At 36.2% G+C, this 15,554-nt stretch overlaps 2 protein-coding genes across 2 annotated transcripts in view; both read left to right on the top strand.

Moving 5' to 3' along the window:
* Nucleotides 1–15,554, top strand: part of LOC139736249 (MAM and LDL-receptor class A domain-containing protein 2-like) — a 182,721-nt gene that overhangs the window by 145,150 nt on the left and 22,017 nt on the right. The window lies entirely within an intron of this gene.
* On the top strand, nt 4,999–14,269 carry LOC139736236 (MAM domain-containing glycosylphosphatidylinositol anchor protein 2-like). Its single transcript, XM_071646968.1, has 7 exons — nt 4,999–5,104; nt 7,477–7,497; nt 8,003–8,143; nt 9,048–9,283; nt 10,495–10,615; nt 12,491–12,526; nt 14,091–14,269. Exons 1-7 carry the CDS (start codon nt 5,053–5,055, stop codon nt 14,267–14,269), a joined length of 786 nt encoding a protein of 261 aa, XP_071503069.1. The 5' UTR covers nt 4,999–5,052.

Below are 15,554 nucleotides of genomic sequence, written 5' to 3'. Positions count from 1 at the left end.
CTTCTTCTCTTATTTCATTTGAATTTGGGTTTGACCCAAATTTTTCATTTTTTTCTCCCTTATCTTTGGCCTTTATTGATATTTTGGGCTTCAAAGGTGTTATAGAGATCAAAGGTTTATTTTTGCAACTTAATTCATGTGTCAAATTGTGCTAAAGTGGTGTTTTGTTCTTATTGTCGTAATATGGAAGAGCAGTTACGCATGAATGACAACTTGTTCATTTTTTACAATTTTTACTTTCGTGCCTTGGAAGAGGAAAACAAAGGTGTTCACTCATGCGTAAAGTCTCCTTTGTTTTTATTGCCCTACCAGGCTGATAGCCAATTAAATTACCTTGTAGGATACATTAACCTTTAGCCGAATATTCTATGAGACATATAAACTTGAAAAAGTGTTATTTTCTTTTTCTTTTCAGTTCAGCTCAGTTCAGTTCAGTTTTTATTTCTCCATTTCAAAATCAATACAAATCAACAAATCAACAAAATACTTACATAGTCATTTACAGAGCTCATATTCGTAACGTTTGGATCATACATACATTTTCTTTTTTCAAGAACGAATATCATATATGAAAGGAAGCAATAGGAAATGATAAAAATGAAATGCAGGGAACCATCATCATAAGCTAAGACTGACGAGGAAGATGGCCCCAGGTAAAGAGATACATAAAGAAATTCTTGCCACTCATTGAGTGGGGGGGGGGGGGGTAATTGTGCGAAGGGTAAAATAAAGAGATACATAAAGAAAATCTTGCCACTCACTGAGTGGGAAGTAATTTTCTTTTTTTGTGCTGAGTGTATAAGGATGTTAATACAGCACCATTCACATAACCACACACCTTTGAGAGAAATATTATAAATGTGTAGGGAAATTCAATTCAGAAAATTAAATTTACATTTACAAAATTGTCATTTTGCACTGACCAACATTCATATCCAATTCCATTTTGCTTTATAAAAAAGTGAAAATGGCATGAAAAGCATAACCGTACTTTGGCGCAAGTCGATTTTTGTGCTCTCTTAGACCATGTAGGTCCATGCTTCGACATTGTCTCCTGTTTATCCATGCGTGAACACAGGTGATGCGTCATCACTAACACCAAATAATGCCGGATTTTTTTCCCAGATATGAAATCACCGGATTCTAAGGTGTAGGTTGGCTGTGTGGGCTGCTTTATCGCAGGGACTTAAGCCATACTAATTGATACCGAATGATTCGGGGGGGGGGGGGGGATACGCTTTGAAAACATTTACCCATGATAATTTTTTAACGGTCTGTATTTAGAATAAACGACAACTTTCGAAGTTTTTAACTGTTGTGTTGACTAACACTGAATATAGATAAATATATATATATATATATATATATATATATATAAGCACAATGAAAAAGAAAGTGAGATAACAACAGAGAAAAAGAAGAAGAAGAAGAAGAAGAGAGAGAGAATTACAAAGATAGGTCAAGTGAAATTTACCCACCGTTAAACGTTATACGCCTGTTGAATCTAAAATAGGAAAAAAAAATGGCTGTGCATGAATGCAAGTGGTCAGTCATAACTATTCAAATGATTACCAAAAGTGTGATCTGCTCGTCTACCATAAAATGTTTTCCTTTCCTTCTGTGTCCATGCATAGGGAACTACGTCACTATATATTTTCTTCGGAGGACAAACACACACACACACACACACACACACACACACACATACACACACACACACACACACACTATACATGCACACAACATTCACCAAATGGTTCCAAGCTATTATAACGTTGATAAGATGTACCTCTTTTCCAAACTATTGTGAAAACGAAAATGTTGCACAGCAGTTATTGATAATCCTTGTTTGGATACCAAGATTCATGCAGAAAATAGATGCAAATCTGGGAAATTGTTAGACTTAAATAGCTTTCTGAGTATTGAAAATTGGCGCGAATAGTCAAATTAAAAGGTTATCTTGTTTTATATGAATACCGGTATACTCACACCTTCAGAAGATTCATATAGAGCAAGCAGTAAGCCAATTCCTTCCGGCATTGGGGTGATACCATATATCAGAAATAAGGGTGACGCACACTGCAAGTATTTTTAAATTGCGAGAAATAAAGACCAGAGTTTCGCAAAAATTTAGGAATAAGGCGCTTTGAGTTACCGCGTCAAATATTGTTCCGTTAGTTTAAGTCACAACCTAATTATTGCTATAATGTGATAATGTAATTATTTCATTTATTTTATTTTACTCGTGTTTTCCTCAAACATATCAACTGAAATGTTTCAAGAAGAATGATAATTTCTACCAGAGCTAGAGATTGCAATAAGATGACGGAAAGTGTATCCGGAATGGCAGACAGACTTTTGCGGTCATTGGCATTTAGCTAATTTTGTTGAACTCCTTCACCATGCAGAATGTATAACATCATGAGCATCGGAAGTCTCTGACATGATTGAGCACAAAATATAGACAGATGGTGCGAGGTTTCCCTCCACTTTTCTTGAGATTATCATCTGTTAAGTTGGAGTGGGTATTTGTTATGAAACACATTATCATGAAAAAAAAAGGAAAAATAGAGCCACGTCTTTCTGTTGTTATCAAAAAGTACAGACTTAAAACTGAGTTGAGTTGAAAAAAAAATGAGTTTAACTGCGTTTGATCACCGAATATGGTACGCACGGTGAAGTTATTTCTTTACTGATTGTGGTAAAGAATTGATCTGGTTTTTGGTTGTAAAGAAGATTTTTTTTTTCATTTTTTTTTTCTAAGATGATATAATCTAGAACATATTCGCTGAGTGGGAGTGCGTGGGCATGGTGCTCATTATTTTGTAGAAAATGTATATCATATCATTATCAGTGATGACATCAGGTTTGGTGACCAAATCTAACATGCATAATTTTCTTAGAGAAGAGGAAAACGGACCTCGGGACCTCAACGGGCAAGGCCTACCCCATGGATCTGACAGGAACAAGCTTCAAACTGTGATCACAAACATTCTTAATTACAACATTTTAGCTCTATCATTTATAGTCTTATAGAAGAAAATTTCTTTTTGAAGATTCCCTAATTTTAGGGATTTGCCCTCTGGGTGCTCCAGTTGGGGCAGGGTTGCCATTAGTTTGTACGACTTTCATCACCCTAGCCGTAATACCTGACAAGTTTGTTGAAAATTTGACCTATATGGCTCCCAACTTTTCAAGTAAGAGATGAAGATGTATAAAAATTGATCTTAAACTTGCTCCCCTCCCCCTCCTCCCAACCCCCCACCATGAGCAACCCCCCCACCCCCCCCCCCCCCCCCCCCCCGCCATGAGCAAACTTGAAACTATATAGTCACCAGTGTAGGTCTACTTTTATACTTCTAGCACTATTGACTTGGAAAGCTCTATCACTTCTGGTTAGAGAAGAAAACTGTTGAAGATTACTTAATTTCGAGGAATTGGACCCCCTCCCCCCTCAGGTCAGGGCCATTGTGATTTTTTTTTGTTGGAACAATTATAGATCCTACTACCCTGTGGATTCAACCTGTTAAGTTTGGTAAAATTCCATCATCTAGGTTCCAAGGAGAAGTTTGACGAAGGTAAAGTGCAAATTCGACGGAAAACGGATGGCGCACGGACAGACGGACGGACGGATGATGAATAATCGCATTCGCTCACTTGAGCCTTTGGCTCTGTCATTGTGTCAGGTGAATGCGACTTGCTAATAGTAACAAACTGTCACATTCAAAGGAAACCAAAACCCAAATATATATGTGAATTGAGTAAAAGCGGCAATATTAGTTGATCCCATCAGTGAAAGTCTTAGGAAAATTGGACACTCCAATCAAAAGTTATGAATTTTTAAAGTTTCGGTGCAGTCATCGCTGGACAGGGATACTACTACGATTCATGACATCATTATTGACAAAATCATATAGAAAAACATAAACAAAACTCTTTTTTTTTTTTACTTTTTAGCATTATGAAACAGCACTTGGCTTACCTCTTTCAGCAACCAGAGGGAATAATATTGCCCTTTAATAGCATAATTATCTTAGCTTGTCGATGGAATGTGTACTTTCCGTGAAATACTAAATTTCGTAGAATTCTCCATATATTTTTTATATATCGCTGTCAAAAATGACGTCATGAACTGTAGAAGTCTGATCCTTCTGTAGCAATACTGCACTGAAAAAAATCATAACTTTTGAATCGACTGTCCGATATTCTTCAAACTTCAGCTGATAATGATTTACTAATATTGCTACTCTCACTCTATCTAAATTCATATTTTGGGGGTCTTGGTTTCCTTTAAAGGCAAACTATGTGTATTATTTTTTGGACGTTCACAGCTGTGTTTACAATCAGAGCCGCATGATTACAAAGCATGCAGATTATTAAGTGTAAATCATGCAAAAGTATTGATACCAGAAGACTCGGCTTGCGATTGTATTAATTGATTCGTATCGATATTCGTCCTGATATTAGTGGACTGATCAATATATTTTAGGAAATGATTAAAAACGTTTTACTATAACAAGAAACGTTGGCTTGTAGACTAAACAAAGATGACGGGACTCATAAGAAATTTTACCAGTTTGTTGATCGTTGTTTGGACGTGGCGTGAAATAGGACACTGGTTTGTCGGAGAACAACTGGATCGAGTTTTCACCGATCGAAATCTTATAATACTGTTCCTATAACGAAATATTAGTTCAACTAGGCAAAGTTAATCTTGTTGTAAAAGATAAACTACGCAGCACATGCTCGACATTCATGTTTGTCTTTTGAAGTTCTAGGCCTCCTACATAATTTCAACAAGAAAAAAAAAACAGTTTTCACCACATTGATTTATTTTGTAGACACTTCTGAAAGTCAATTTTGGTCAATCAATTGCTTTGACTGGGAGAAGTAGTCTCATGGCCTAAAAGAGCTGACGAAAAGAATATTGATTATGACGATCCGAAGGTCTATAAATGTCGACGGTTTTGTCCTGCCATTCCAACTGAGTTTCCTACAGTGGAAACTTCGTCAACTGGATTTGTCAAGTACGACTAGGCAGAAATCGGCGCCATGGCTTCGACCTTGCCTGCACTACTGCTCCTTATGACAGTCGCCCAGTGCTGTAAGTGCATCTCATTCGATTAATTTCACAAGTTCTTCATACACTCTAAGAAAAAAGAAATAGGTTCAACTTTGTATACTTTTACGTGTGACACATTATTGTAGCAACAATACGGACATGACAGGTGCAACGTCGCACCTTTCTGCATGGTCGGAAAGGTGCAAAATTGCACCCGTAGAAGTGCTCCCATAATGTCCCACATAAACAGTGATAAAGGTTCAAAGTTGAACATATTTTTTCAAGAGTGCAGTTCAAATAGTTTAAACAGTTAGATTTTTTTTTTGGTAAGAGAAAACAGTAATTTCGGATCCGTGTTTTCATAAATTTGGGAAAGTGCTTCATGCTGCAAAGTGTTTGTTCGTCACTTCGAATTCTTTTGAAATTTTCTTTCTACACGAAGTCAGGTGTAAGTTAAACCTGTCGCAGTTTAAAAGTTCTTTTCATTCCGGTGAAACATTAAGCAACGAAAAAAGAAAAGGAAAAAATCGCCAAATTGTATGGGGCAACTAAATTTTTGCAGCACTCTCCAATTTTGCAAATAGAGCTCTCGCAGCGATTTCAAGATCATCTTCAAGATATCATTATGCTTTCTGCATACAACGTCAGTCTTCTTTTCTGTTACTTTGAAAAGCAGACATGATAAACAATTCCGAGGAAAACCCCGCAATGTGAGATTCTGTCAAAACTTGTGTTAGCAAATAAACTCTGTAATTGAACTTTTAATTGGACTGATGCGATGAGATTATTTTTTTGGTGTACAAAGACAGCTTTTCCCAGTCATCCACTTGTTTTTCTGTCAATATTAGACTGAAGCCTTGATTAGCCATCAACAAGCGTTACAATTAAGCTGCTTTTTATTTGACGAGTGTTAAATACAGCAATGTAATAATTAGGATATAATGTGTATCGTATTTAGTTAGATTGTTTGCTCGCAATCTTTTTAGAGCAGAAGTTGTGACATATTTGACCGAAAGAATTGTGGATGTGCAGTTCAATGCTCTCTATGTCCACGTAGACTAAATATATGGTAAAGTCAACACATATAAAAGAAATACTTAAAATGATAAAGTTTATTTACTTAAACGAATAATAAGAAATATTTTTTCGAAACCTAAGTTAGATATCAGGCTGTCTTTAACTTTGTTTGATAAATTGTGACCGTGCACCTCAAAACGAACATAAAGTCGCACACACTGATTTTGCGTGAGGACTGAAAATAAGTGAAATGGGTCAACCTAGCCGAACTTGACTTTTTCATATTTTCTGAAAGAGCGGGTATTCTTTTACATTGGTTCAAATTTGGTATCATAAAACTGGCAGGAAAGTGTGTTTTTTTAGCAGTTTATCTCGAACATTTTTTTGGTAGAATAGTGTGATTAGGTGTGTCTTTAGAATCCCTTTTTCATTTCTGAAAAACCTTGTCCACACTCTTCACTTTCAACTCTAATAACTTTTGAAAGAATAGTGCTACTGCTTTGAAAGTTGGCACTAGTTATGGACAGAATGTGTTAATGAGGCATGCTTAATTTCATCCCTTCATTGTTGTTACTCTGGTGGTTTACTTCCTGTTTTTTGTCCCATTCATCGCACAGCCAGCACGGTTTGGTAAAGATTAAGCGCTTGAATAGACACTGTACTTCAGAGCCTCTTTTCTCAGTTCACACTTTTCCAGAGTTTGTGCATTCTTTTTAGATAGGTTAGGAGAGTCCATTTGATTTGAGTTATACATCATTTTAAAGCTTAAAGTCTGCTCTTTCAGAAGATTTTCATGAAAAATTCATGTCTGGCGACTTTTTTGTTTGTTTTGAGGTGCAGGGTCACAATTGGTCACGTTTTGCATTTGTAATTGTGTGTGTATGTGTTTGTGTGTGTGGGTGTGTGATATCGCGTCTGCATATTCGGAATATTATACGAACTTTGCTCAAAAGATTTTCTAATCATAATTGTTGTTTGAAATATCGGGTTGCCTTTTCTTCAATATTATAGTGAAAGTGAAATTTTGTGTGCGCAGCATTATTAAAGACTTGTTTGGGACGTCACCTCTTCATCTAATTTGAATTCCGACTGGGACTAATATCCTCGTATGGTAAGAAAAAGAAAAACGTGAAATGTTAATGAGCCCATGTTTTATGACTTTATCTGATTTGAGCCAGAATTTAAGATGCCAAGACGACGCTAAAAATACTGGGCCAAAAATGTTGTTCTGCACATGCGCTATGTAATGTAGACAGCTGTTGTACAGACATTGTCGGACGCGAAAGGCTGCGTCATCTTAGCGTTGGCACCGCCGATCTTACGCTAAGCTCGCTACTATTATTCCTCATGCAACTTTGATCTTCCTGATCATAATTTTTGTTTCATTTTCTTTCCAGGGGGTTACAATACAACACAAGGTACGCAATAAAATCAATTTGCCCCATCCAGCAATGTTGCTATCTTGCAGATTCTTTCCTGTTTCAAGGAATATTATAGAATATTTACCTCCCAATAATTATTTCGTAATAAGAGTGTATCATGCACCCTATAAAAAGAATTTTCTTTGAGTCAGCGAGTAGTACACTCCTGGCAAATTTGTTGGGATGGACATGTTTACAACTTCTTCAGGTAAATTACCTTCCTGGTGCAGATTTTCACAAAATGTTTAGAGAATACTACAGATTCATTTCCAACAGAATCTTGGCAGTTGAAACAGTTATCAAAAAAAGGTGGTGTGATCTCCTAGAAATACATTGTTTGGCATGTCATAAATGGTTTTATGAAATAAAGAATGAGGAGATCATTCTATTTACAGATTGCCAATGGGAACAAAATGTGCGATGCATTAAACCTTGAATGAAATATGTAAAAACTGATAAATAAAATGTTTAACCATAATCCCACTACGCTGATTTCTCTCAGGACCAAACAACTTTGACTGTGACTTTGAATACGGCACCTGTGGATGGCAGCAATCGTATTATGATGACTTTGACTGGTCCCTGAATAGTGGTGGTACTTCGTCGTCAAGCACTGGACCAAGCGGGGACCATACAACCGGCAGTAAGCACTCACAGTATATATAGCCTTTTCGTAGGTTAAAGGGATGATATAGTTTTGGTTGTGGTCCTAATAAAAGACGGGTCCTCTCCTTTATTAGGACCACTTTGTTTTTGGATATCTCGGCCATTTCAAGAGATATATTCATCAGATAAACTTTGAATTTCTCTTAGAACTATACATGATCTTTCATATCATATAAGTAATTTGATGAATATCAATTTGTTGTGAAATGATTGGCATATTCGAAAAAGTCCAAACAAAAACTATACCATACCTTACTATACCGAAGTACATAAAAGGTGCCCCTCCCCCCCCCCCCCCCCCCCTCTGTAGAACGCTAGAATGCTGTCTCCTTTACTTTGTGTTATGTTGTCTGCTCCTTTCACTGGTAGAAGGACAGAGTTTCAACGAAGTAGAATTAATGGAAAACTGCTACTGAAAGTCTTGGATACAAGATTTCTTTCTCACTTCAACTTAAAAGTTGGGCTCTATATCGGTAATACAATGATTGTTCACTGTGTATATCTGGTATATCTGTGTATATCCCATGTGTATATCTGGGACATATTCTTTATTCCAATGGTTCTTTAATTTGAAAACGAAATGAGGTTCGTTATATTCAGAAGACTCGATCAACCAAAAATTAAATATCAAGGTTCTTTATTCCAAAGGTTCGTTAGTCTGAAAGTGGAAATAAGATTCGTTAATCAAAACAATGTGCGGTTCTGACGAAACTTCTGAATTTTACGAACGTCATTCTTTCTTCTCTTTTAAGATTAATGAACCTTCAGAATAAAAAAAAAACAACTTTATCAATTTTATGTATTATCGGATCAACGAACCTTCCGATTGACGAACTTTCGGACTGAGCTTACTTTTTTGTTACATTTACCTTTCCTTTCAGACGGATATTACATGTACATCGAGACATCTTCTCCGCGTTATTCCGGCCAAGTAGCACGCTTAACGAGCCCCGCCCAATACCGTTACGGGCCCCAGTGTCTGACATTTTGGTATCATATGTACGGTAGCACAATTAATTCACTGAATGTCTACAAGTCAGCATCAAGTACAACGAGTGGAGGCGAGGTATCATTCTCACATATGGGCCAAATCGGCAACGTGTGGAATGAAACACAGGTATTTAAGTAATGACATATATGTTTCTCAAAACTATAATCATAATGGTATTGAATGAATGTATGAAAGAAGTTGTAGTGTCAAGTATACTATTGCAATGCTATAGATGATTGTAACTGACAGAACGAGAGAGAGAAAGAGAAGAGAGCAATTAGACATCAAAATATTTCACAAAATTAATAACAGTTGTCATAATTTCGACTAAGATAATCAAATGTCCCTGGTAAAATAAATACACATCACTTGTTTGGTAATCTGTGTGATTCAAGGATACAAGGACACAATATACAATATTATCATATCGTCTGTTAAAAATACAGAAATTCGCCTTCCACTGGCAAGACAACAAAGAAGGAAAAAAAAAGAAAAAAACAAACAACATGGATTACCCATGTATAACTATAATAACAGGCAAACAAAAGAATTACACGGACACAACTTATTCTCAATATATATATATATATATATATATATATATATATATAATACAAACACTCGCACGAGCGTACACATGCATACGCACGCACTTACACACACGCATACACACGCATGAACAGCGGCATACATTCGCTCACTCACACACACACACACACACAGACACACACACGGAAGCTGCTTAAAACCCGTTATTACACATTTCCTTAATTTCAAAATATCATCTGTTTAACCTCTCGTCCCACCCATCTTCCCCATCCCCCCTGTTAGTTACGATGAGAAGAGTTTGATGTAAGGGAAAATGTCATGTGATAGAGAGGAATCAGGAAAAGAAAGGTAGAATATTGAAGAGTTTGTTTGCAAAAACCGATAAGTCCATATTTGTCAAATGGAGATATTTGCGATTAAAGGTCAAGAAAAATATAGAGAATAATAAGAAAATTGTTGCTTCTTTTGACCACTGGTGGAGAACAGGAGGGGCAATGAAAAGCACATGACAAGTAAAAAAAGGCCTGTCTGGTCATTTTTCGTCCTATCTGACCTATTAACAACATACATGATCCCTGTTAGGTCCTGTATTCCCAAAGTCCCTAACTCGCTGCAAACGGCCTTTTTAACATTTCCTATATCACATAGAAATAAAGGTAGTTCCTAATGAGGTGGAACGGATTTACAATAATGCATGCTTCACACCCTTTTATGAATACATTTCATAAGAATGAATTAGAAGGTATATCATCATGTCATATTATTTTTATTCTTTATCATCTATGCAGGTCACCATCGACAATTACACCCAGCCATTCTACATTACCTTTGAGGGTGTATGTGGGAGTAGCTACACAGGTGATATCGCCATAGATGACATTGCGCTTTCCCAGGGCTCCTGCGAACAAGGTGTGTACAGTATATGACGATATCAAGATAGCCCTATCATGTACTTATGACAAGCAAAACAAAGAGAACATAATATACGTTAAAAAAGCATTTTATTCGTAGAGGTGGAAATGACTGGTATAAGGATGTATGAGATGCAGAAAATGATAAACACCTGTAATCCCTATTCAGAAATAATAGTGGGAGATTAAAAAACAACAACAAACAGGGAGAACAACCAGTGTATCGTGTGCATTTATAAACCATGCCAGATGTCATGAGAATAAAATAAAATGTAAATTGATGATTAATTTGTTTTTGATTCTCACCAAGGCTTTGTTTTTCCTCGCTGGTTGTTTGCAACCCCAATAGAAGGAATTCATCATAATTTAGTCAGATCGTAATAATGAATGATATTTTTTATTGATAAATGAAAAGTCACCCATAAAGGGAATGGCTAGTAACTGACAAGTGGGAATCAGTGGGAATGCAGGGGGATGATTGTTCCAATTCTTGTGGGATTCATTTAAGAGTGCATTGATATTTATTGTGTGAAAATTATTTTGCTTCAGAACGGTCTTATAATCAAGTAATGTTCAGTTTAATGCTCCATCACTGTACAGGCATGCTAACCTGGAAACAGATAGATAAATAATGTACTCTAAAATGAATCCCACAAGAATTGGAACAATCATCCCCCAGCATTCCCACTGATTCCCACTGGTCAGTTACTAGCCATCCCCTTTAAACCATTTTAGATTACTCTGAAGTCGTCATATCACATATTGCCGTAATAATTTCTGTTGCATTTGCATAATCACCCATGATGTGTGAATGTGTGTGTGTGTATGTGAGTTTGTGTGTTTGTGTATTTTAGATGGTAGCATGAACAACATATCTAATAGTAGCACAATATGTATAATTGTGTTGATTATTCAAACTGTAGACTGTTTATTTTTATATATGAATGCAATTTGGTTATTTCATGGTAACAATATTTATTTGTGTATATTGTTATTCATCGCTCAATCCAGCCTATCGATTCGCTATCATCCACAAACAGTCAATTTTTGTTTATGCAGATTAAATTCAAGGTCATATATTTAATAATTTATCAAACCAGAACATAGCGTTAGGAGATATTTCATTTCATTTATAATTCGATGCGCGATTCGAATTTACAGGACATAACAAAGCCTCACTGATATCAACTGAAATTTAATGTTATTCATTGCTATATATTCAAATTCTGGGGTGTTACAAAATAAAACTTAAAAAGGGAGGGATTCATTTAAAAGTCTTGATTGTTGATTGTAAAATCTAAGAAAGAAAATCGAATAAAAACAACAACAAAAAATTGGCTAAAAGAATATACAGAAAAAACCGCAGTCAGCAACTACATGTTCATAAGAAATAGATATATGTGTTTGTTTTTCTTTACTAAACTTAGAATGCATATTATGAAAATAAGTATATGTATTTGAAATATTTCGTTACGTTTAGGATGTGCTTCAAATCAATTTCAATGTAACGACGGTTCCTGCATCCCGGGCAGCTGGGAGTGTGATGATATCGTCGACTGTAACGATAACAGTGATGAAGACCATTGTGGTAAGTTAACTTCTTTGTCATCGGTGTTTTCGTTTTGAAAACATCAAAGAGTCATCAAGTTTGTACGTTGCTGTACTCAAACAAGGTTTTTGAAAGGTAATGTGCTATAGGCCTAAATCATGTTTTATTTGACTTGGCCGTCCCATTATCAGTGTTTCAGAGACAGTACCTAAGGAAAACGTACATCGGGTGATGAATTGCTAATAAATCCATTGCCCTATTATGAACTGTGCGATGGAGAGGGTCTCGGGATTCAATTTGTCTGATTTCTTTTTCTTTTCGTAGATTATTCAACGAGCAGCTGGTATCAGACCACACAAGGTAAGATGATTCAAAACCGTCAGCGTATAGCAACACTTGACAACGTACTGTAACATCAATCAAATTAATATTCCTTAGTATTTATTTTAATCTTGAAATTCTTGATTCTTTAAACTGATTGATACCTAACACCATAAGAGGGTTTTGGTTTGGTTTATAAGTGATATTAAGTCTGTTCAATCCGGGTCGAATATATTTTCAAAGTTGATGACCATAGTTTCGATATGGCAAGAGTATAACCTTTTAAATTTCAAGAGCAAATATTCATGTAATATCTTTAAGGCAGCATCCGTATGTTCCATGATTTTCTCCGTAAAGATCACATGTTCCTCTTACCACTTAGAAGTATCACACACATTGAAATCAGGAATTTTTTGCCTCTAAATCGGCGTGAAAAGACTTGACCATTATAAGGCCTGTCTGTCATCTCCCAGTAACAAACTTTCACGATTATCTTGTCCTTGGATGAAAGTTTTTACGAATAGCTTAAGTGTTGCTGCGGTTAATGCCACAGAGAATGCAAGAAACTGACCTATACAATGCAACTTATCGATTAAAAGGTGTGTACAGTTTTGGTTTAGGTGAGGATTTATCTCTTAACGTTTTGCGATATATTCAGAAACCCCTCTATGACATGTCAAAGTGCATGCAATTCCTAGGGTTATTACAAGTTTATTTGACGAAAATCGGTTTGTAAATGGCTGAGATATTATCCAAAACAAAGTGAAACAAAGAGATCTAATAAAAGACGTAGGATGTCGCCTTTTATTATTATCACTTTTTTGAATATCTCAGCCATTTAAAAACCAATTTTCATCAAATAAAAGTTGAATCCCTCATAAATGTACATGCTCTTTCATATTTCATAAGAGGTTTCTCATTATCCCACGTAAGAATGTTCAATGAATGTTCATGAATCCCCACCTCAATCATTACTGTACAGTCCCTTTTAGCTAGCCTTAGGATAAAGATCGCCTCACCTCCACCCCACAAATTTCATCTAATTTAGAAAGGTATATAAGTCAAAATTAAAACCGATTGTGGTCGCATTTTTAAAAGCATTGTGAACACGAATGAATGTTTCATCATTTTCAGGTGAGCTTTACTGACGGAAGAGGAGATTGAATTCGTAATTGCATAAACGCGAAGGGTGCACATCAGGCGACAAGCAACCACGAATCATACAACCCACGAGTCATACAGCCCATGAGTTCCACAGTAAAGTATTAAAACAAAGCCACGAATTTGTGTCGAATTTCGTAGTGTCGAGCTCATTTGCTGAATGACTCGTGGGCTGTATGAATCATAGACGCTTTTTTTTTTCAATGCCGAACTCGTGGGCTGTGTGATTCCTTATGGTTGTGTCGGTCTCGTAGGATGACCCCATGCAAAGCAATTATTGCTACAGCATAGTGTGTGTTTGCTAATACGCAACGTGACATGCAACACGATGACACAAAGTTCAGCAAGCAAACTCTGAGCATCGATTATGCTGATAAAGATGTAAATAGTACATTCAATACAAGTTTTTTTTTTTCCCCTTATCATAATCATCCTGAACCAGATCCCGGAGACTTTAACTGTGACTTTGAATCCGGTCTCTGTGGATGGCAGCAGGCATATTACGGGGACGACTTTGATTGGACCCGTTACAGCGGAAGTACTTCGTCTTACAATACTGGACCGTCAGTGGACCATACACTCGGAACCTCTTGTAAGCAGTTTGATCTTGCTTTTATGTAGGTTTAAAGGTCGTGTTTAACTTTACGAGCAGTGATTAAAAAAATAAACAAGATATTACATCTGATGCATTATCAAAATATATATATCCCTTTTTTTTAATAAAGATTACAACATAAGGAGATATCACTATTTTCTTATCAAACTTAAACGGTAGACGGTTTAGCATAGAATTTGTTTAATGTTACTATTGTTTACATTTTGTATATTTAACAATACTTAACCTCGATTATGCTGGTTCAAATGTTTACCTTGGTTGTTTCCGTCCCTAACTCACATTTAAGAACTATTTTGAAGCACTACTGCTGAGTTATTGTTCCATCTGCAAATGGTAAATTATGCCTTTAACATTTCCATGGTAATTCGACAATGCTTCTTTTTCTTTAAAAGTTAATGAGATTTGTAATTGCCGTAGATGAACTTCTCTATGCCCATTCATATAATATGTTATTATCATTTTTGTTATTATCATCTTACGAATAGTAAAATATATAATGGGATAACCTTTTGTATATTACAAAGCATCAATAAATATTGACAACATTTCGATCCCAGCATTCATGATCTCGTCAGTAATTCTACTCATTAAGTTAAAGTATTGAACCCTAGATGAATTTGATAAAAGAAAGGTAGCAGGGGTGTATGCAGGATTTTTTTTTTTCGGGGGGGGGGGTCGTAATCACAAATCTGCCGTTAATTTTGGACCTTTACCTTTGAGAGGGAGCGGAGCGACCGAGCGGGGGGAGGGTGTGGGAGGGGGGTTTCCCCCCTCCCACGGTGGGGAGTCTTTGAATTTTATATCTTAAAATGGGGCCATTTGGTGTATACAAAAGTGACTTTTTCGGCATACTTAAAAAAACCCATTTATGTTAAAACTGGTGATGAAACCTAAGTTGGTCATTTACGAGTCCGTGAATCGGTAAGTTGAAGACTGCATTAAAAAAAGTTGCTGACTAGCTACACCTTAGAGTACATAGTAAAAAGTTTTGCGGACCATTTAATACAAGTATTCCAGAGTTGACGATACTTCCAGAGTTAGTCAATCCTGCCTAACTTTGCCTCCGAATGTACTAAGAAAGTAGAATATGCACTTCAATCTCAATCCAAAAGGACAGGAGTTGAAAACATGAGTATGAATTATTACATTCCTCTTCAGAGGACAATATAGGTTAGGCCATAATTCAAACGGCCGCACCGTTTGTCATAGGGTAAGGAGCGAGTAATAGTTATAGGCCTGCTGTGAGTGTGTATATAGTCAACCATTTCGATGAGTTGCTGATGGGAGACA

This window comes from Diadema antillarum, unplaced genomic scaffold (assembly GCF_040938485.1).
Source record: "Diadema antillarum isolate AM-2024a unplaced genomic scaffold, OU_Dant_1.0 seq00000634_RagTag, whole genome shotgun sequence".
NCBI classification, from domain to species: Eukaryota; Metazoa; Echinodermata; class Echinoidea; order Diadematoida; family Diadematidae; genus Diadema; species Diadema antillarum.
This window is presented reverse-complemented; position numbering and strand designations above follow the sequence as displayed.

Bases quoted from the DNA above. Each gene is read 5' to 3' on its own strand.
- LOC139736236 (XM_071646968.1), top strand. From the start codon at position 5,053: ATGGCTTCGACCTTGCCTGCACTACTGCTCCTTATGACAGTCGCCCAG. The intron at 8,144-9,047 runs GTAAGCACTCAC...CTTTCCTTTCAG, and splicing joins CGGGGACCATACAACCGGCA to ACGGATATTACATGTACATC. The intron at 12,527-14,090 runs GTAAGATGATTC...ATCCTGAACCAG, and splicing joins CTGGTATCAGACCACACAAG to ATCCCGGAGACTTTAACTGT.